General features: G+C 39.0%; 1 protein-coding gene across 2 annotated transcripts in view; it reads left to right on the top strand.

The window, feature by feature from the left end:
- LOC133556335 (E3 ubiquitin-protein ligase KCMF1-like) overlaps positions 1 to 23,150 on the top strand; it is a 36,780-nt gene that overhangs the window by 4,122 nt on the left and 9,508 nt on the right. For both annotated transcript variants that reach the window (XM_061906157.1, XM_061906156.1), the window contains exons 2-5: positions 3,469 to 3,636; positions 7,307 to 7,446; positions 13,553 to 13,654; positions 17,589 to 17,769. In XM_061906157.1, coding sequence (XP_061762141.1) covers positions 3,469 to 3,636; positions 7,307 to 7,446; positions 13,553 to 13,654; positions 17,589 to 17,769 — 591 coding nt within the window. The remainder of the gene's footprint in view (positions 1 to 3,468; positions 3,637 to 7,306; positions 7,447 to 13,552; positions 13,655 to 17,588; positions 17,770 to 23,150) is intronic.

Below are 23,150 nucleotides of genomic sequence, written 5' to 3'. Positions count from 1 at the left end.
TTAGCATTTTTCATGCTTAACTTCTAAATAAAAGTCCTGCTTTGTGGATATATTTATCAATTGCCACAACATAATAACAGATTTATACACAGACACAAACTAGTACACACGCACACAAATTGAATTACTCGCGCACAGATTGAGATGCACGTTTGCAAAAAATGTTGCTACATTATTACTTTCATATTTTGTTAGATTGTGTTTTGTCCCTGATGATGCGGTCCAGAAATGTTATTTACTGTCTATTTGCGACACGGCACTCAGCTCCTTTTCACTGACTTCCTCCCTCATCCCACATAATACATGTTCATGGTTTCTCCCAACTGCCAATATACTTGTGGCGGTGGGGAGCGTGGCTTATATGATATCATATGATTTGCATAATATGCGATGATGTGTTGTTAGTATTAACATATTGTTGTTCTCTTGTTCATTTGTTGCTAATTGTACAATGTACAATTTGCAGTGTATGCACTATATTCTGCCTTCCCTGATTTTTGGAATTTAGTTTACTATATATGCAATGAATTAGAGGTGGGGAAAAATAACTTGAGGTTGTTTATTGATATTCTTCACAAAGAAATCAGTCTCAAACTAAACACATTAAGGAAAGTAATAATATTAATGGATTAGATTTATATAGCGCTTTTCTGTCAACTAGATACTCAAAAATTACATGAAAATACACATGAAATTGCACATACATATAGGAATCATGTTAATTTAATAATATATTTTGGCGTAAACTGTAGAAACGCAATACAATTTTAAGGGATTCAATATGCATCTAAATACATGGGTTATGATGCAATATATTTAAAAAAACGGAACGATTCAATAAGATTTGATAGTGTACAAACTATTTGATTTGTAAAGTCAACATTTGTTAATAGACACACATTTTTTTTCACACCACGAAAGAAGAAATCCAATGCTTCCTGTTCATATGCTCCTATTAATCAATAGCAACTTTAAAAAAACAGTTGATTTGCAATAAGGAAAAGTTATCACATTTATTAATTATACAAATGTGTGCATAACTGAAACATAAGCGCCCTAAAATTAAGGGGCTGCTCGGCTCTCTCGGTGAGGTGTCTCGCTGCAGAACTGTCTGCAATACTTTCCTTATAAAAAATAAAACGATTATTGACGTTTACTAATGGATTGTATAATCGTCTTTGTCTGAATTGTGATTCATCTCAAACTTGATTATTTCCCTCAACTTGAATTAATACCGTTTACTCTTACATCCTTACTTTCACTATAGGTGGGCCTCCTTTGCGCACAGCTTCTAAAACTTGTACGTAGCTCATCTTCCATATGTTCAGGCTCAAAAAGATAAGGTTCTGGATCATCGTTTGTCCCGAAGTATTTTTTGTTGGCGTTCAAAGTCCGCCATTATTAGTGGTAGCAAACACAACACACTCTCTATGCTGCTGTTGAGGGAAATAGCGCTCGATGCTATGCGCCCTTTGAAATCAATGCAGTAATTCCTAAAATGAGTAAAATACCGTCAATATTACATGAATGTGCTTGCTACTACATACACACAGCATGTACATAAAACCTTGTTGGAGTATTTTTTACAGGGCTCTACAGGCAGAATATGTGAATCATTGTTAACTGCCTCATGCTAGCACTTTTTTTATTACCTTCTAAAACGCACAGACATGCGAAAGAGGTGTGGTCTTGCCTCACATATGATGGGCAAAATTCCCCCAAAGTGCAGTTTTCATTTAAGGAAAAGAATATACCCTTACATTTTTCATGTTTCTGTGTGCGACCCTCAGTGGAAAAAGTTTTGTAGTAAATTTTAAAAAGAGATATTTATATATATATATATATATATATATATATATATATATATATATATATATATATCTATATATATATATATATATATATATATATACACACACACACACACACACATTTTCTACCGCTTTGGGGTTGCGGGGGGTACATACACCCTGGACAAGGTGCACCTCATCGCAGGGCCTATATATATATGTATGTATGTATGTATGTATGTATATATATATATATATATATATATATATATATATATATATATATATATATATATATATATATATATATATATATATATATATATATATATATATATATATATATATATATATATATATATATATACATATATACATACATACATACATACATACATACATTTTCTACCGCTTATTCCCTTTGGGGTCGCGAGGGGCGATGGTGCCTACAGTCGGGCGGAAGGCGGAGTATACCCTGGAGAAGTAGCCACCTCATCGCGGGGCCTATATATATATATATATATATATATATATATATATATATAAAAATAATATTAAATTTTAAATTTTTTTATTTTATTTAATTTATTGTTTTTTTGCCTTTTGATTCGGGACCCTTTGGGACTGTGTGACGAGGGGTGGCACTTTCGTGACTTCTGCAGTGTTTTTTTGTGGACTTCTGGATCTGCTTCCCTGGAGCCTTTTGGCCACGGACACCAGCTGCTGGGTCTCTGCCACACCAGAGTCCGTTTGGACGGACGAGACGAGAGATGCGGATGAAGAGGCAGGGCTGCGGAGCTAGTAATGAGCGCCGGAACGGACAAGCTTCAGTGTCTTGGCTGAATAAGCAGGTATCGGACACCTCAGTCTCCTTAGACGCATCCTTGCTTATCCATGCGGACTGAATACTGGCCGAGAGTTAGTGGGCGGTCGAGAGTGGAATCGGCTCTCTTGGTTTCTTTGTTGGGTCTGCTCCTGTCTCTGTCCGTGGAACACCACAGAGGCCACCAGAGTGTATATGTTTCTTTTATTTTTTATTCATAGCTGTATGTAGAAGTGGCTGGTTGCATCAACGCTTTTTTTTTGTCTATAATGTCTTTTGTGTTCTCTGATGTTTGATGTTTCCCTCACATGTAAGAGGGATGTGTGCTATGGCTATGAGTTGTTTTTTCCCTCTTTGTCTGGACCCCCTCTCCATGGTCCCAGACTTAGACCGATTTTATTTTTTTCTTCTCACCCCCCCACCACCACCACCCATTGTTTGTTGTATCTCACCTTTTTTGTAAGGGGCGCCGGAAGTTGGCAGACCCGTCAGCGATCCTGTTCTGTCTCCCTGTAATGTTTGATCCGGTTCTGTCTCCTTGTAATGTTTGTCTGATCGTGAATGGGATTGTGCTGAAAATTGTAATTTCCCCTTGGGCATTAATAAAGTATTTATGATTTAATGATGATTTCTGATTAAAAATATATAAATGTATTAAACAAAACAGAATTGTCCTGACATATAAGTGTGCAAGATGTTGTGGGAAAAAGTAGTGCTACTTTAAATATATTTTTCAGACGGTACTCCGGGTAAGTAAGACTGCTGCTGTTATGACAAAAATCTGAGTTATTTCATTAAGTTGTCATAAATCCACAAAACTGAGGTCTCTGTCTCACCTTGTCTTTTTTTTGTTAGGCGTGAGCTGTGACGCGTGTTTAAAAGGCAACTTCCGAGGGCGACGCTACAAATGTTTGATCTGCTACGACTACGACCTGTGCGCATCGTGCTACGAGAGCGGCGCCACTACCACCAGACACACCACGGAGCATCCCATGCAGTGTATACTAACCCGTGTCGACTTTGGTGAGTGCCTCTTCCACTGTCCTGCACGTCTCACAATTGTTTGACAGAAAGTGGACTACAGATTGGCCCATACCGATTATTAGTATTCAAGGAGGCCGTTTGTAACACAATAAAACTTGGATAACTCCTGTATCAAATGAGAATTGATTCAGTCTATTACAATGCTTTGAAACTGAATAAATGTGTGATGATTTTTGCGTATTAGTTTTGAATCACCCTGTATATTGGTATAATTTTGTCGCCCAGGCTGTCAAGAATGATGAGAGATGGGAATCATGGTGGAGCTAACATGTTTAGAGTTCAGGAGAAGTAGCAACATGCTGTTTTTAAAGAAAAAAAAAATCAAATACGGCAAGGTACAAGTCTGCAGTGGAGCTACTTATTTGCTTGTGTTATTGTGGCTGTTTTGCATGTGATTTGATAGGAAAATCTAATCGGAACAATTTAAAGCATTTCTATCTATCTGTTAACGTTTACAAAATTAGGGGTGTTCCGACCCGATATTGGTCTGATATCAGCAAAAACAAGTATTGGATTGTCCGAGCTTGTTTCTAAACTTTCTGATATAAGGCTCCGATACAAGCAGTCCTGCAGCGTGTTTACTTGTCCTAATTAAATGTCCTTCAATAAGCACAAAAGGTTTGTTCTTGCTTCTGTTTTAGTCAAGTCATATACAAAAGATAGCTAAAAAGGCTATAGGGCCAGGCTAAACTAGCATCTACACAACAGCTGAGCATACGTAATAAGTGTCCAATATTGCAGTCCAAAACAGCACATTTGCAGGACTCAAATTTTAACTTTTTAAGATCAAGGCAACTGTTGCCTTAAAGTAGGGCTCATTTTTTAGGGCACAAATATCAATAAATTGAAATAGAAAGGTCATACACTATATGATGCAAACTTGTAGTAAACTTTAGTGAAGTTGTGTATAAATGAATATATAAAACGCAATGCAATTTTCATTCCATTATTGTTTACATCAGCGACTTATGTTCAACGTTTACAAAACAGGAAAACAATTCACAAGTGGTCGTTGACAGCCACATATCAAAATAAACATTCACGATAGAGCACATAAACAACATTGACAGGTCTACGCTGAATTTTGAGGGCAAACGATCGAGTAATTTAGCACTCCATTTAAACTATGAAATTAACCTACCTAAAGAAGTTGTGTAGTTTGCTACATTGCTACATTTCCCAAGAGCCTGTAATTGTTTTTCTTTTTTTGATTCGTTCCTTACTCTGCATTTTGAGAGCTGCCTTACCTAAATTCACAGAACATCTGACGTCCTTCCAGACCCTGACGCAACTAGTGTATCTCTCGGAAAATCTCTGAACAACTCATCTTTTTTTGTTGTTGGTTAACCTTTGACACACGCTTCCAAAATGGCTGCGCCCATGTTGTTTATACCCGTTAACGTTATTTTTGCCATGTCTTAAACAGTTGAACATTTAAGAAAGAAAGTAATGTCGGGGTGTTTTTATCAATTCATTCGATGAAACAATTACGTTGCAATTGTCCATTAACAAGTGAGAAGTCCATGCCGGTCACGGCATGTTCTTGGCGTCGATGCTGGTCAAATTTTTAGGGCATTACGACAAGTGACAAGGGTGGTTGCCGGATTTGCCACGGTTGCTGTGGTTAAATTCGAACCCTGCATTTGTCACTATAAACAATTATCAAATAGTTATAGTTACATATTACTTACACATACAAAGTCTTCAAGTCAGAAGCGTATTAGAAAGTATCCAGAAACAAACGTGTCCGCATCATGAACTTAATTTTAATGAATTATTGTGAACACTTGGTGTTGAAGAAAAAAAAAATTATGAATCCACTTAAACTTAAAGACAACATAGGTCCATTCCAGACAGTTAATAATGAATATTTACTTTTTTTTTATATCGACCATTGTTCTCCGTTTTACTCATTTTATCAAACCTTCCACAGTACAAAACAATTCAGGCATGTATGATTCCTGCTAAGGTATGTATGATTCCTGCTGATATGGTATCAGGTTAATATCCGTATCAGTGATACGCAGGGCTCCAATACCAGTATTGGAAGTGGAAAAAGTCTTATTGGGGTACACACATACAGTATATTGGTGATTCAAAAAGAATACGTATTTATTCCGTTCTAAAGCATTGTAGTAGACTGAATCGATGGTTGTTTGATACAGGAGTTATCAAAGTTTTATTGTGTTCCAATTTCACCGTTGTGGTTATGTAATCCTTTCGGCGCCTTTCCAAGGTAGGAAGACCACGTGTTTATTTACCCTCAAAATGGGGACTCCTCAACAGAAGGCATTTTGTGTAGATAGATAGATGGATAGTACTTTATTGATTCTTTCAGGAGAGTTCCTTCAGGAAAATTAAAATTCCAGCTGCAGTGTACAGAGTTAAGATCAATTTAAAAAAAGTAAAAAGTAAATAATGTGTGCTTAAGTTTGCGAAAACAAATGGCATTGTCATGGTGCATCGTGCTTTTAGAACAGAATTTGGCATAGATCCACCCCAAATGGGAGCATTCGACAGTGGGTTAAACAGTTCAAAGAGACTGGCTGCCTGTGTAAAGGAGACCTGGAAGACCACGTGTTTCAAAAGAGCATGTGGAGATTCACGATGCGTTTGAGGGGAGCACGCCCATGTCTACACATTGACCAAGTCGTAAACTTATGATCCCTCAAACCGCTGTCTGGCGTGTTAAAAAGATGATTACATATGAAACCATACAAATTTAGCCTTGTCCAAGCACTTACCATTAACGACTGTGAGTCAATGCTGGAAAAGTTGAGTCTCTTTTCACGTCCAGTTTTTAGCGATGAAGCGACTTTCCATTTGTGTGGCAAAGTCAATCGTCACAATGTGCGCATTTGGGGAACAAGTCACCCACATGAAACAATTGAACATCAAAGAGATTCCCCGAAAGTGAATATCTTCTGTGCTGTGTTTCAAAACAGGGTGTGTGGTCCCTTTTTCGTTAAATAAAACACCCTTACAGGACAAACCTAGCCCGGAATGCTCCAAAACTGGCTATTCTATTTACTTCAAGCAGATTCAAATTACTTTGTTTTTCAACAAGATGGAGCACAGCCCACCTTGAGGCACGTTGAGGTTTGAACTTATCTGAATGAAAGCGTGCCTCGGCGGTGGATTGGTAGAAGTGCTAAAAACCTCACTCTCTGCGCTTGGCCTGCCAAATCCCCGGACCTAACTGTGTGTGACCTTTTTCTGTGGGGGTATATTAAAGACAACGTTTATGTTCCACCGTTGCCAGCACATATCTGACAGGAAAGATCAAATAACAGCAGCAATCAGCGCAGTGTATCGTGACATCCTTGGGCGCGTTTGGGATGAATTCTCATATTGTCTTGAAAGCCAGAAGTTTGGACACACCTCATTTCAATGTGTTTTCTTTATTTTCACGACTATTTATATTGCAGATTGTCACTGAAAGCTTCAACCTATGCATGAACATGTGGAGTTATGTACTTAACAAAAAAGGGGAAATAACTGAAAACATGTTTTATATTATAGTTAATTCAAAATAGCTACTGCTTGGCCCACTCTTGGCATTCTCTCTTTACATGTGCCCTCGGCGGTAATACTTTTTTTGATCAATAAACCGAGTGCCTCTGAAAACGACGCCCTCTCTTGGTTGCAGACCTGTATTACGGCGGAGAAGCCTTCTCGGTGGAGCAGCCACAGGCCTTCACCTGTCCCTACTGTGGCAGGATGGGCTATACGGAGATGTCCCTGCAGGAGCACGTGGCTGCAGAGCACACTGAGACCTCCACCGAAGTGGTACGTACATGCTAACACCTTTTTCCTCACACCATCATCGCCAACGCTGTTATGTCACGATTGGACACGTCTTCTCTGAGGTCATCTTCTGAATGAACAGTGGAAAAGTTACACTAAAGTCAAACAGGATCCTTTTCATAGACGCAAGCTATAAATGCAAACATGGAAAGCTGCCTTCCATATTATTGTTTAAACACAGCATTTGAGAGAGCTGTGCTGCTCATTAAGAATGGACATTTGAGCAAGTGTTACTTGGCAGCAAATTAGAAACTAAGTGTATCCTAAACAAATAATAAAACCATTTCACACCAAATGGCCGCCAAACATCAACGTAATTATGAAACATAATTTTACTGAAAACTGCTCATTGATGTGAGTGGCTGGACAGCTGAATACAACATCTTCACTTTTTGTAAGTTACCGGTACTGGAGCCTTGAGTGTTGGCTGATACCGATATTAATTTGACAAGATATCAGCACAAATCATAGTACATCTATGCTTTTATTATTTTGTAGTGTTGAATGTTTGAAAAGGTTTGTTTAAGTGAAATTAGTCAAGGAATGAAGGAAGGTATGAAAAAAACACTGACCTGATGCAAGGGCCGGACGATTATGGCAAAAATAACTATCACGATTATTTTGATTATTATTGAAATCTTGATAAACAAAGCATAGGTATTTATTGCACAACCAAAACTCAACTTTAAATATAATTTAAAAGAACATATAAACAAGTAAATAATAATAGTAACAACAATAAATTAAAAATAGTAATAGCAATTAAAAATCTAAAAAATTAAGTTTTTCTGTTTCAACTTTTTGGAATTCCGTTTTTTACATTTACACTTATTCTGCCAAAATAGAGTGTTGTGGCAAATGCAAGAAACACAGGGTTGTTTCTTTCAGGTCTTTATTGTAGACTGCCAACATGAGAATACTGACAAACAACACAACATGCACTTTTAAAGTGTCTCCCCAGGAGAACAAACCACACCCCTTCTGCTGGGTGTGAGCATGGTCCTAGTACCGCCACACAGCCACCCCCCCGAACACCCAGACAGCAAGTTATGGGGAAAACATTACCGGGGGCCTCACTCGTCTGCCGTAACGGGTAAAATGTCTATCCCGCGGGGGAGCGGGTGTAGCCTGTGGGGAAGAACAAATAACAGGGCCCGGTGGAGGCGAAGGACAACCAACCCTAACAGGATTTGGAGGGTGACCTCGGCGGGGAACTTGGCCTGGCAGTACTTCTTCACCCGCAACACAATGCGCCGGTTTAAGCCTGTCTTTGGAAAAGCATTCCCTGCGCCCGCCTATTTCCAGCACAAAGATTTTAGGACCGTGTTCCAGCACCCTAAATGGGCCATCGTAAGGGAGTTGGAGGGGCGAATGGTGGGCATCGTGACGAACAAAAACAAAACGGGCATTTTTAAGCTCCGATGGCACAAAAGATTTAGGTAAACAGTGGTGGACCGGGCCAGGAGCCAAGGACTCCCACGGCCAAAAGGGAAACGATCGCGGGGCACCACCCTCAGGTAAAAATTCACCCGGAACGCGGAGTGGTTGACCGAACACCAATTCAGCGGGGGCCGCAGCGAGATCCTCTTTAGGGGCCGAGCGCAAGCCGAGCATAACCCAAGGTAAACGGTCAACTCAATTGCTATCCAAGAGCGCCGCACGCAAAGCCGCCTTAAGCGACCGGTGAAAACGTTCACATAAGCCGTTAGCTTGGGGATGGTAGGCTGTAGTACGGTGCACCTGTACACCCAATGACTGCGCCAACGCTGACCAAAGCTCCGACACGAATTGGGATACCCTGTCCGAGGTGATATCGGATGGCGTGCCAAAACGCGCAACCCAGTCCGACAGAAACGCATGGGCAACGTCTACAGAGGCAGTGGAGGAAAGAGGAACCGCTTCAGGCCATCTGGTGGTACGATCTACTATCGTTAGCAAGTGTGTATAACCCTGCGACGGAGGGAGGCGGCCAACCAAGTCCACATGCACGTGGTCAAACCGCCTGACCGGAATCGTAAATGGTTCGAGGGGCGCCTTAGTGTGCCGGTGGACCTTGGTGCTCTGACATGCCACGCATGCGGCAGCCCACTGCCTAACATCCTTCCTAAGGCCAGCCCAAACAAACTTGGCACCAACTAACTTGTTGGAAGCCCGAACGCCAGGGTGCGACAGGGAGTGTATTGCGTCAAAAAACCGTCGGCGCCAGTCTACCGGAACGACAGGCCGAGGGCGGCCAGTGGACACATTACAAAGGAGGGCGGGACCGCTGTCCTGCACCACCAACTCCTTGAGCACAAGCGCCGTACCTTCAGCTTTGAGTGCGCGGATGCCGGGGTCGTCGGGCTGGTCAGCGGCCATTCCCGAAAAATTTAAACCGAGCTGCACGGGGCACACGAGTACGCGTGAGAGACAGTCAGCCACAGGGTTGGCGTTACCGGCCACATGCTGAATGTCTGTAGTGAACTCGGACAAGTGACGCTGCTGACGGGCTGACCAAGGCTCCGTGACCTTTCACATGGCAAACGTCAGGGGTTTGTGGTCAACAAAAGCCGTAAAAGATCGACCCTCCAACAGAAAACGAAAATGGCGTGTTGCGAGATACAGTGCTAACAATTCTCGGTCAAATACGCTGTACTTCCGCTCGTTATCTCGCAGTTTGCGACTGAAGAATGCCAGAGGCTGCCACACATTCGCCACCCGCTGCTCAACCACAGCACCCACGGCGACATCAGACGCATCCGTCTTCAAAACCACGGACGCCGTGGAAACAGGGAGGGCGAGTGCGGATTTAGCCCTCCGAAAAGCTTGGACCTGCTGAGGAGTCCATTCGAGGGAATCGCTAGCTTTTTTGTTACGTAGGGCACCATAAAGAGGCTGCAAGAGGTGGGCAGCGCGCGGGGGGCGGGGTACTTGCCGCTCTGTGGAGGGTTTCGCAAAAGCTGCATCGCGCGGCGAGTGGTTGCCTGGTCGAGTGATGTCACAACCAAGTGATACCGGGAGTCGTCGCCGGTTATCCCTCGCATGTTGAAGAGAGACTCGACGTGCTGAAACCATGAGGCTGGGTCGCTCCGCCAGAACTCCGGAAGCATGCAGGTAGATGGAGTCACAGGTTGCTGGAGATGGGGCAACATGGCCGATGAAGACACCTCTTCTGCGCGAAACATTGTCGGGGTCACCAATGTGGCAAATGCAAGAAACACATGGTTGTTTCTTTCAGGTCTTTATTGTAGACTGCCAACATGAAAATACTGACAAACACAACACAACATGCACTTTTAAAGTGTCTCCCCAGGAGAACAAACCACACCCCTTCTGCTGGGTGTGAGCATTGTCCTAGTGCCCGCCACAGTGTGTGCTTATTGTGTCATACATTACATTTCATAAAATGCAAACATCCTCCCATTTATTGGTGCAATACATCTTTGGACAGTTTTGACCAGTATTTTAAGTCTAGGAATTATAATAATAATTTTGTTAATGTATTAAGTGCTTTTAAGATGTTATGGTTGGAAATTTATTTTTTAAATAATAATAATATTAGATATTATTATGGTTAATTAATAATACTATGAGATTATATCAGCCTCCATTTAAAATCTGCGCTGATACAAGCGCTCCAGCATGCAGAGCCCATGTGCCCACAATTACTAATGTCATTGAATGTGGCGCACCACCACAGCATTTTTATTACCACAACACCTTGAAAATAAGGTATTTTTTTTCACTTGAAAACAAATGAAAGTCGGATGTGATTTTTTACTTTTATTACCAATCTTATGATAAACAACGCCACAATTCCAACAGGTTTTACCCCCCGTTCAAACACTTTCATCTCGTGAGTCTGCACTTCCCCCGACACTCAACAACACTTGCTCTCTTTTCAGAATTAGAATCAGAAATACTTTATCAATCCCCGAGGGGAAATGAAAATTTTCAGCACAATCCCATTCAAGATTAGACAAACTTTACAGGGAGACAGAACAGGATCGCTGACGAGTCTGCCAACTTCTGGTGCCCCTCACAAAAAGGTTAGATACAGGCAAACAATGGGGGGGGAATCAAAAAGACGGTCTAAGCCTGGGCCCCTGGAGAGGGGGTCCAGACTGCGGCCAAAAAAACAACTCATAGGCAAAGCACACATCCCTCTAGAAGGAAACATCAAAAAACACAAAGGACATCAAAGACATTAAAAGAGCAGAGCTGATGCAACCAGTCACTTCTAAATACAGCTATGAATAAAAAGTAAAAGAAACCTATACACTGTGGTGGCCTCTGCGGTGTTCCACGCCGTCGTCTGCTGGGGTGGAAGGAGACAGAAGCAGACCCAACAAAGCAACCAAGAGAGCCGTCTTCACTCTTGGCCGCCCACTAACTCGGCCAGTCTGCATGGATGAGCGAGGATGCGTCTAAGGAGACTAAGTTTCCGATACCTGCTCATTCAGCCAAGACACTGTGAAGCCTGTCCTTCCCAGCGCTCAGTGCTAGCTCCGCAGCCCTGTCTCTTCATCTGCATCTCTCGTCTCTGGTGTGGCAGAGACCCAGCAGCTGGTCTCCATGGCCAAAAGGCTCCCAGGAGGCAGATCCAGATGTCCACACAAAATAATAACACATGAAAACAAGAGGGAAACACAAAAGAAAGACACAAGAGCACAGAGCTTCTGCCAGCAGCAGTCACTACAGTAGCGCCATCTTGGATAAAAAGTTATTAAATTTCAATGTGTTTTCTTTATTTTCATGACTAGGCATTAAAACTGACACCTGTGAAGTGAAAATCATTTCAGGTGACTACATCTTGAACCTCATCAAGAGAATGCCAAGAGTGTGCAAAACAGTAATCAGAGCAAAGGGTGGCTAATTTGAAGAAACTAGAATACAAAACATCGTTTCAGTTATTTCACCTTTTTTTGTTAAGTATATAACACCATGTGTTCATTCATAGTGTTGATGCTTTCAGTGACAATCTACAATATAGTGATGAAAATAACAAAAAGTCATTGAATAAGGTGTGTCCAAACTTTTTGCCTGTACTGTGTATCAATGTATACTTTAAAGTCCATTTAATTATCCTATTATTTGTTCACTATTGACAAGTAATGTGCCGAAAACATGACCATCGAAAAAAAAACCTGATCACCGAAAACCGCTCTACCGAAACCTGATGTAAACAGAACTGCACGCCATTGTCTGGAGCGCTGTCAGCATGTCTGTGATGTGGATGTGATATTTATATAATTATTGCAGATATACCCACGGACAATCATCTTCAAAATGTGCAAATATTAAGAGGACGGTGGCGGCTTTTAAGAAGTGTGACGTCATGCTTGCTTCCGCCTCTTTAGTCAGGAACATGGAGGGACAGAAGTATATTCTCTAAACATGAATACATTTCATAATAACACCAAAAGAAGATGCTCGATTTGTTGCTAGTTTTTTTAATTATAAAAAAAAGTCATTAAGCCTTGAAAAAATCTAGACAAAGTATTTTGTACAAAAAGCAGCAACAATTGAAAATATGGCAAAGCTATAAAAAAAAGTTGAAACTAATAACAAAATATTTGATTAAAAAATATGTACACATTTAGTGAGCCTTTTATCAAGAAAATCATAGCACATAATGTAAAGTACTCTGACGTCATGGTGACCACGCCCCCCACCACCACAGGTATCTTGGTAGTTTAGGGAAAACCCTACTTGATCAAACCTTTTTTAGTATTCCATCATAAAAAATACATAATAAAATTATGAATGTTTGGTGTTACTTTATATACAGACTGAGAAACTGTTAAAAAAAATGGCATCTTAAAGTTTTTACAACTGTTAGCAACCTTCTTCCTCTTCCATGGCTGTTGACAATTGTTGGTGGATTTATATCTGTTTCGGCCACCGGTCCTGGATGTAATTTAGTATTGTATCAATGTCTCCACTTAATGTCTGCTGAGAAATTTTGTGGCCTTTGGACAAATGTAAATGAGAAGTTGTGATCCATCAACAGAAAGACAGCTATAATTGTATAGCTTATTGCCTTCACTTATAATTCTCATGATTGTGTGACGTCAGCTGAACCTAAAGATTTCTTCTCGCCTCACAGATCTGTCCCATATGTGCAGCGCTCCCAGGCGGTGACCCGAATCACGTGACTGACGATTTTGCTGCTCATCTAACACTTGAACACAGAGCACCCAGAGACTTGATATCCTTTTCATTCTAGAAGAACCTTTGACGGAATATTAGGCTTATTCTCGCATGTATTAAGTGTAAATGTTTCAATGTATTTATATAAGGTGAGCGCTATTGAAAGCTTGCAAAAAATTATTAAAAAACGATCACATTGTCATTATGAGGTATTGTGTGTCAAAGTTTGAGGACAAAAATTAATTTATTCCATGTAGGGGTTTGGCTGCAACATGAGGATACTTAGGATAATAAGAAATACAGTATATTTTCCATAATGGAGGTGAATATTAATAGCTTAGTGGAGTGGCTCCTCACTTTGTACGCAGACTCACAGTTACCTGCTACCTTCGCAGCCGGATGACAAAAAATAAATAAAGTCAGGAAGAGTGGAATGGTGTTTATGATCAGCATTAATTGGCGATGGTGATCTCGTACTTTTTCATGAAAATTGTCCAATGTTGATTGGTGGCCGTTTTCTCTACTTAATTCCATCACAACAAAGATTTGAAGAGCAAGCTATGTCATTGTTTAAATTTGCTGCATCACATCCGAACATGCATCTTTATTTGCAAAATGACAACTGCCATTTTTTTATGTCTTTTAAAGCCTGCAGCGGTTGTTTTCTCAAGTGCTGCAGCACATTCCGTGTGTGAGCCTTGCAAGTTTTGGCGTTGTCATCGACACAAAGATCTCTGGGGACTGCAGTGTTTATAGAAGCACTTGAATTAGACGCTGTGGTGGGAAAAAATGACTTCAAAACATTGTGTTATGATGGAGAACCAAAAAAAAAGGTAAAAATAGCCGAGCTACTGTGTTCTTCCGTGCAAATGGCTGCTACAAGAAATGCTACCCCATGTTTTCTGCTTCATTTCCAAACACAAAGCTATAAAAGTAGGCTGTGAATTGTTTCTAAAGACAAAATATACACATCCGGGATTAGAACACTGCATGAAAAAAATAGAATATGCAATTTCAGGAGAAATTGCGTGTAGATGCTGAAATGCGTAAGCCGAACTTAAAATGCTAACAATTAGAATGCATCATGTACTAAATTGTTTTACTACAAAGCGTATGCATGTAAAATTGGCAAAAAAAAGTTAGCATGGTAAGAGTTGGCATGTGTCAAGTCCTTGGTCATATATATATGACTTCAGTTGCAAAATTGGCTACAAAAGTTAGCATGTGTCAAGTACCCAGTTATACGACTCTGGGGAATTTGGCTGCGAAAATGGCTAAAAAAGTTAGCATGCTAACGTTAGCATGTGTCAAGTACCAAGTTGTATGACTCCAGTGGCAAAATTGACTAAAAAAGGTATTGTGTGTGAAGTACCGAGATATATGACTCTGAGGCATTTGGCTGCGAAATTGGCTAAAAAAGTTAGCGTGGTAATGTTTGCATGCTATCATGTGTCAAGTACCAAGGTATAGACTGAGGTTTCTGGCTGTAAAAAGTTAACAGCATGTGTCAAGTACCTAGCATGGTAATGTTAGCATGTGTCAAGTACCAAGTTGTATGTCTTCAGTGGCAAAATTGACAAAAAAAGTTGGCATGTGTCAAGTACCGAATTATAGGACTATGAGGTGTTTGGCTGCAAAATTTGCTAAAAAGTTAGCATGGCAATGTTAGCATGTGTCTCGTGGGGCACCCAAAGATTCGCAGCCCTAATATATATATATATATATATATATATATGCACCCAAAGATTCGCAGCCCTAATATATATATATATATATATATATATTAGGGCTGCGAATCTTTGGGTGTCCCACGATTCGATTCAATATCGAATCTTGGGGTCCCGATTGGATAATATATCGATTTTTTTCGATTCTCGATTCAAAAACTATATTTTTCCGATTCAAAACAATTTTGTATTCATTCAATACATAATATGTCAGCAGGATCTACCCCAGTCTGCTGACATGCTAGCAGAGTAGTAGATTTTTTTTTAAAAAGCTTTTATAATTTTAAAGGACAATGTTTTATCAACTGATTGCAATTATGTACCCCAAAAGGGAATAAGCGGTAGAAAATGGATGGATGGATGTTTTAACTATTAAACAAACCAAAAATATGACTTATTTTATCTTTCTGAAAACATTGGGCACTGTGTTGTCAAGCTTAGGAGATGCGATGCAAGTGTAAGCCACTGTGACACTATTTTTCTTTTTTTGTTTTTAATAAATGTCTAATGATAATGTAAATGAGGGATTTTTAATCACTGCTGTGCTGAAATTATAACTAATATTGATACTGTTGTTGATAATATTCATTTTTGTTTCACTACTTTTGGTTTGTTCTGAGTCGTGTTTGTGTCTCCTCTCAATTGCTCTGTTTATTACAGTTCTGAGTGTTGCTGGGTCAGGTTTGGTTTTGGAATTGGATTGCATTGTTATGGTATTGCTGTGTAATGATTTGTTGGATTGATAAAAAAAAAAAAAATCAATCTTAAAAAAAAAAAAAGAGAATCTATTCTGAATCGCACAACGCATTCGATTTGTATTCGAATCGATTTTTTCCCACAACCCTATATATATATATATATATATATATATATGTATATGTATGTACATCCATCCATTTTCTACCGCTTATTCACTTTCGGGGTCACGGGGGGCGCTGGCGCCTATCTCAGCTACAATCGGGCGGAAGGCAGGGTACACCCTGGACAAGTCGCCACCTCATCGCAGGGCCAACACAGATAGACAGACAACATTCACACTCACATTCACACACTAGGGTCAATTTTATATGTATGTATATGTATATATATATATATATATATATGTATATATATATGTGTATATATATGTATATATATATATGTATATATATACATATGTGTATATAGATGTATATATATATGTATATATATATATATATATGTGTATATGTGTATATATATATATGTGTATATATGTGTATACATATATATGTATATATATATGTATTTATATGTATATATATATGTGTATATGTATATATATGTATGTATATGCATATATGTATATATATGTGTATATATATGTATATATATATGTATATGTATATATATGTATATATATATATGTATATGTATATATATATGTATATGTATATATATATATATATGTGTATATATATATGTATTTATATATGTATATACATATATATATATATATATATATATATATATGTATTTATATATGTATATATATATATGTATATATATATATATATATATATATATATATATATATATATATATATATATATATATATATATATATATATATATATATGTATGTATGTATATATGTTTATATATATATGTATATATGTGTGTGTCTCTCAGGCGTTTGGCTTCAAAATTGGCAAAAAAAAAAAGTTGGCGTGCTAAAAGTTAGCATGTGTCAAGTACTTGGTTATTTGGCTCTGAGGTGTTCAGCTAAAAATTTGGATAAACAAGTTTGCATGCTAATGTTAGCAGTCAGGCTAAGCCAATCAGTGGCCACGATACTGAAAAGCGCGGCGTGATTGTTTTAGTATCATGGAGTGGCCAATACTGCTGTAGTATTGATATTTTTGCTTCTCTCGACCATTTTTGTGCTTAAAAATGCTTTCTTTAGGGCAAAATTACATTGAATATGCTTTATTACCTGCGATGAGCTGGCGACTTGTCCAGGGTGTACCCCGCCTTCCGCCCGATTGTAGCTGAGATAGGCGCCAGCGCCCCCCGCGACCCCGAAAGGGAATAAGCGGTAGAAAATGGATGGATGCTTTATTACTGATAAAACAAAGCTAAGATATAAATTGTGTGTTCAGAAGTTTAGCATACATTGATTGGTTTTAGTATCTTTAATGTACAAAATGTGTCAAGGTGGTTACCCAATTTTTATTAATGTGGCCTTCGCTGGAAAAAGTTTGGACACCCCTGCTGTAGATTACTTTCCTTAATACTGACTCCCACGACGAGTCGAGCGGTGTGCGACACGTGCGGCGGATGTTCCACCCCGGGCGTGGACTGGGAGGTCCTCGGGCTCGGCGGTCCAACATGCACTTCACCAGCAACACCACAGGGGGGCTCTCGAGCAATCAGACCTCTTCTCAGAGCTCTAACTACAGCAGGGAGGCCATGGACCCCATTGCAGGTGTGTGCTGCTTTGCAGCTGCCCCGGTTACTTTTCATCCGCCTCAATGGCTGGAGTTTGCCTTCCTAACTGTGCCATAACATGGCCTCATGTTTGGCTGGGACGACCATCAAAGTAGTTAGTTTAGTTAGTAACATTGCATATGTAAAGTTTGCAACCATTTTAGTGTTGTTGTACATAAGCTAGCTGCTGTTTAAAAACAGTTACTTTGAGCAAGTTGCAGACATAGTCACAAGTTTACATACTTTGATCATAAGCAGCAATGCTGTTAATTTGTTTATTTGTAAATGCTACAAAGCATTCACACATAATGGTTTTCTACACCAAAATTCGTCTATTTATTCTTCTACTTCTTCAGATTTTGGTGCGCTCTACCTTCCACATTTTTCATCCGATTCCAACCGTTCCAACTTCAAACTGTTTAGGCTTTCCATAGATAAATTCCTAGAATTCCAGGTTTTCCGGGACATTTTTACCATTCAAAATTGGCCGTTTTTCAAACTTCCACCATTTCCACATTTTTAAACCAATTCTAACCATTCCACTTTCAACACATTCCACTCATCCTGCACATTCTGAATATCATATTTCTAAGTTTAAAAACATTTCAGGAATTCACAGAATTCACAGTTTTCCAAACCCTATTTTCACCCTTTTTTCTGTGGACTACTCCATCCACATTTTTAAACCCACTTCAACCGTTCCACCATTAAATCATTGCTCTTAATTAGGACAAAAAAAAAGTTGTTTTTGAACAAGAAAAATTCCCGGTTTTCCCAAAATTCCGTAGCACTATCTATCAATTAAAATTGTTACTACTTCAACATTTCTCGACCGTTTCGAAAAATTCCAACACCAACTGAATGAGAACATTCAAGTCTTAACATTTTCAAAAAAAATCCTGCTTTACCCGGAAATCCCACATTTTCATGAAATTCCTATTGAAATGAATGGGACATTTAAAAAATTCCACAACTCCTAAATTTTTCATCTATTTTAAACCGTTTCAACTTCAAAATATTCAGCCTGTTCAGGAATTGTGTGCTCTCCTTCAAACAATTCTAAAAAAAACTTCCTGATTTCTTAGAATTCCCAGTTTTTAGGTACATTTACCCCATTCAAAATGAACTGGCCATTTTTTTAAACTTCCACATTTTTCAAACCATTCCAACATCAATACATTCTGGACATTCAGACTAACACTTTCCCAGGTTCAGAACCAAATTCCGGTTTTCCTGGAAATTCAAACTCTTCAACATTCAAACCGGTCTTACATTCTATCAGCATTTCAGTTCAACTTCAGCATGGGAACATTTACGTGTAATTCCTTTAGGAATCACCTCATTTAGTTAGAAGAGTTGATATGAACTCTTCTTTTTCCAGGGAGCATTTTTAACTACAGTCGTCCCTTGTTTAATTAATTTATGTAATTGGTTCTCCGCCTGACCCTGGCAAAGAAATGTCCGCGAAGTCGGATTAATATTATAATTCACATGATGTCACAGCCATAGAGTCACCATTACACTCCAATATAGTAACTTTGAGTGTGTTCAACTGTAGATCACAGGTACCATGGAGGATCTTCCAAGCATCGTCGCTATGGTCGTCACCCGGCCACTACAACATGGCCACGACGTAAAAATATTTAATCACATCCTGGATAATACGTCTAAGTTAGACCTGGGCTTCCATGTGCTTAAACCACGAGCATAAGTTGTTTTGTAAGATCTTGGTCAGCATGAGAGTCGCAGCACTGATTGTTAGCTGGGTTGTTAGCATTCCATAGTGGGTTTTAGCTGTCATCTCACCAATGTCATGTGAAGATGAGCTGCATCAACATCTCCACTTAGCATTGCCGCCTCCTTAGCATTAAGTGGCGATACGTCTCATTGCTCGTTTTTTGAAATCGCTCACGTCAAAGTCTCACTATTGTGGAAAGGTGTTATTGACGAGGCGGGTTGAAGACGAAGTGCATCAAAAAGTTGATCAACTTGAGTATCTTGGTGGTAGTCACCATGTAGTTGTTAGCATTTTTCGCATTTAACACAGAAACAATAGCGTAGCTTGGAGAATATCTTTATGGATCTCTGCAACTAAATAGAAAATAAGACGAATACTGCAGCGTGATACGTATACGACTGTTTAATGATAAATCGTGGTAAAACTCCTCGTTTTATATTAAAATTATTGTAAACCATGATAAGAATGAAGTCACGGACCGGTGACACTGGTCATTTAGCGGAGAAACAAGCTAGCGCTAGCTATCCTGAATGGTATTGATTGATTGAAACTTTTATTAGTAGATTGCATTAGTAGATTGTCTTTAAAAGATGGCATTTACTGTTTTAAACTTATGCAAACTAAGATATTTGTGTACATTAAACATACAGGCGCGTACAGATCAATCCATACTTGAAACAATATGGCAACAGGAAGTGCATTTGTATGATGTTACATAAACCGGATGTGACGCACCAAACACAGGGTATTTTATTTATAAAAAAATAAAAATAAAGACGACAAACTTTTACAAAATAAAATGGAAGAAGATTAACATATATAAACACTCAAATAAAAATTATATGTCTTCTTAATAGCCAGAACAATATTATAGAACATATTTCTTTGGCCAAGAAAGTATAGTGTGTACCTATTTATTTACTGTATTTATATTTTTAAAAAATAACAAAAAACTTTGTTATAAGTGTGATCATTTTGGTCATATCTGTAATATGGAAGTTTCATATTCTTACATCCCATGTTTTACGATCTATAGAGTGTAGTGGGTTGTAAGCCCCACCGACTAAACTGTAGAATATTTTTTTTCCAAATATTAGCTGCACTGGACAATAGGTCGCAGATATATACGTTGTGAAACGAGTTATTTACACAGTAAGTAAATGTTTATTTACATACCTTAATTGTTTCCAAATAGTGCCTGTAACATGGCAGTAAAACTGGTGATCAAACAAAACCGAAGTCAGTGTCATGGACACACTAGCTACGGAAGCTAGCTCTTCAGATTCAATAACTCCACGGTGACGTGTTGGTGAATTTACTGAGGAGTTTGTGAAACTGAAACAATACAAAAAGAATGCCATTGTAAGTTAATAATACTAAGTATATTAGCTAATGCTAATGACGCTAGCTTCATTACATTCCAACAGCACGTACAAATATGCATGAAAACAATCCTACCGACATCACACTTGGGACGGTTCAGTAAATAGGAATTGTTGAAGTTGTATTGTAAAACTTACAAAAGTTGCTTGTTGCTTGGTATGAAGAATCCAAACCAGTAGGAACGCTATGGACAGCTAAAATATGTAACAGGGCTTCTACTTCTGGTTGAAGGCTCAGTCTAAAACAGGATGGCAATGCAGCACCTCCAATGAGCAAACTTGTCCAAAAGATGGCGCCCTAGCACAAACACCTTTTCCTTTTTTTTGTTTTAAACTATTTGCATTAGGACTGTCAGCAAAGAAAAATCCATCAATAAGCCACACCGTGTTATAAGCCGCAGAGTTCCAAGTGTAGGAAAAAAGTAGCCGCTCATAGTACCGAATTGACAGTAAACACTAAAGTATGTACAGTTGGGATCAAAATTATTCAACCCCCACACAATTTTGGTGTTTTAGCAAGTTGGACATTTATTCCATATTTTGTTTATAGTCATATCAAATAAAGATGCATTAAATAAACAAATGTAACTTGAATTACAACATTATATTTTGTAACATACCAAACAGTGTCATTTCTCTTAATATCTCATTGAAAAATTATTCAACCCCTTGAAGATCATAACTCTTAAGACCAAAATTTGAATAAGGTCTTTTCAATCAGGTGTTGAAAACACCTGTAGATGTGATTAGAACCATAACGAGCAACAATTAAACTGATTGAAAAAGACTGTGACGCTCAGCTTCTTGTAGATGGTCAATGGTGTATTTGCAACATGGTGAAGTCCAGGGAGTGGTCAAAGAAGTCAAGAGAGGAGGTAATTTCTCTTCATAAGAAAGGTTATGGATAAAAGAAAATAGGAAAGACATTACACATTCCAAGAGACACAGTTGGGAGCATAATTCGCAAGTTTAAAGCTAAAGGCACAGTGGAAACACTACCTGGGCGTGGTAGAAAGAGGATGCTGTGTGCAACTGCTGTCCGGTATTTGAAGCGTAGAGTGGTGAAAAACCCCCGGGTAACAGCTGAGGAACTACAACAGGACATTGCAGAGGGGGGAACGCAGGTTTCGTCCCAGACAATAAGGCGCGCACTACAAGATGGAAGGCCTCCATGCCAGAACTCCCAGGCGCACCCCACATCTGACTACCAGGCACAAGAAAAATTGACTCCAGTATGCCAAAAATCATCTGGACAAACCCCAAAGATTTTGGGAAACTTCTATGGAGTGATGAGACAAAACTAAAACTCTTTGGGCCTATGAATCAACGTTATGTCTGGAGGAGAAAAAATGAAGCTTACAAAGAGAACACCTTTCCTATTGTTAAGCATGGTGGGGGGGTCAATCATGCTCTTGGGCTGGTGGCTGTTTCTCTGCCTCAGGTACCAGGAATCTCCAGCGTGTTCAAGGCATCATGAATTCTATTTCCTACCAGGATATATTAGCTGCAAATGTCATGAAGTTAGTGACGAAGCTGAGGCTTGGGAGACGTTGGACCTTCCAACAGGACAATGATCCCAAGCGTACCTCCAAATCAACATCAGAGTGGTTGCAGAAGAAGGGCTGGAAGACTCTAGAGTGGCCTTCACAGTCACCAGACCTAAATCCTATAGAAAACCTGTGGTGGGACTTGAAGAAGGCAGTTGCAGCACGCAAGCCCAAGAATATGAATGAACTGGAGGCCTTTGCCCAAGAGGAATGGGCTAAAATACCTGTAGATTGTTGCAAGAAGCTTGTGTCCGGTTATGTATCACATTTGAAGGATGTAATTACTGCCAAAAGGTGTTCTACTAAGTACTAAAGATGCATGTAACTAGGGGGTTGAATAATTGTGTCAATGAGATATTAAGAAAAATGTCCTTTTTTGGTATTTTGTAAAATACAGTGTTACTATTTAATTTGCATTTGTCTATTTGACACATCTTTATTTGATATGACTATAAACAAAATACGGAATAAATTTCCAACTTGCTAAAACACCAAAATTGTGTGGGGGTTGAATAATTTTGATCACAACTGTACGTTTGTTAGTTAAAAAAATATATATATTTATATTTTTTGCGATATGGTAAAGCTGCAATATTTAAAGCATGATGTGGTGACGACTGATTTTCTCTAATTTAATTCTCCACATGCTGAAATACATAATTGTGTCCACCTGAATATTTCAGCAAGTCAAGCTAAAATTTAATTTTTTTTG

This window comes from Nerophis ophidion, linkage group LG07 (assembly GCF_033978795.1).
Source record: "Nerophis ophidion isolate RoL-2023_Sa linkage group LG07, RoL_Noph_v1.0, whole genome shotgun sequence".
In the NCBI taxonomy this organism is placed as follows: Eukaryota; Metazoa; Chordata; class Actinopteri; order Syngnathiformes; family Syngnathidae; genus Nerophis; species Nerophis ophidion.
This window is presented reverse-complemented; position numbering and strand designations above follow the sequence as displayed.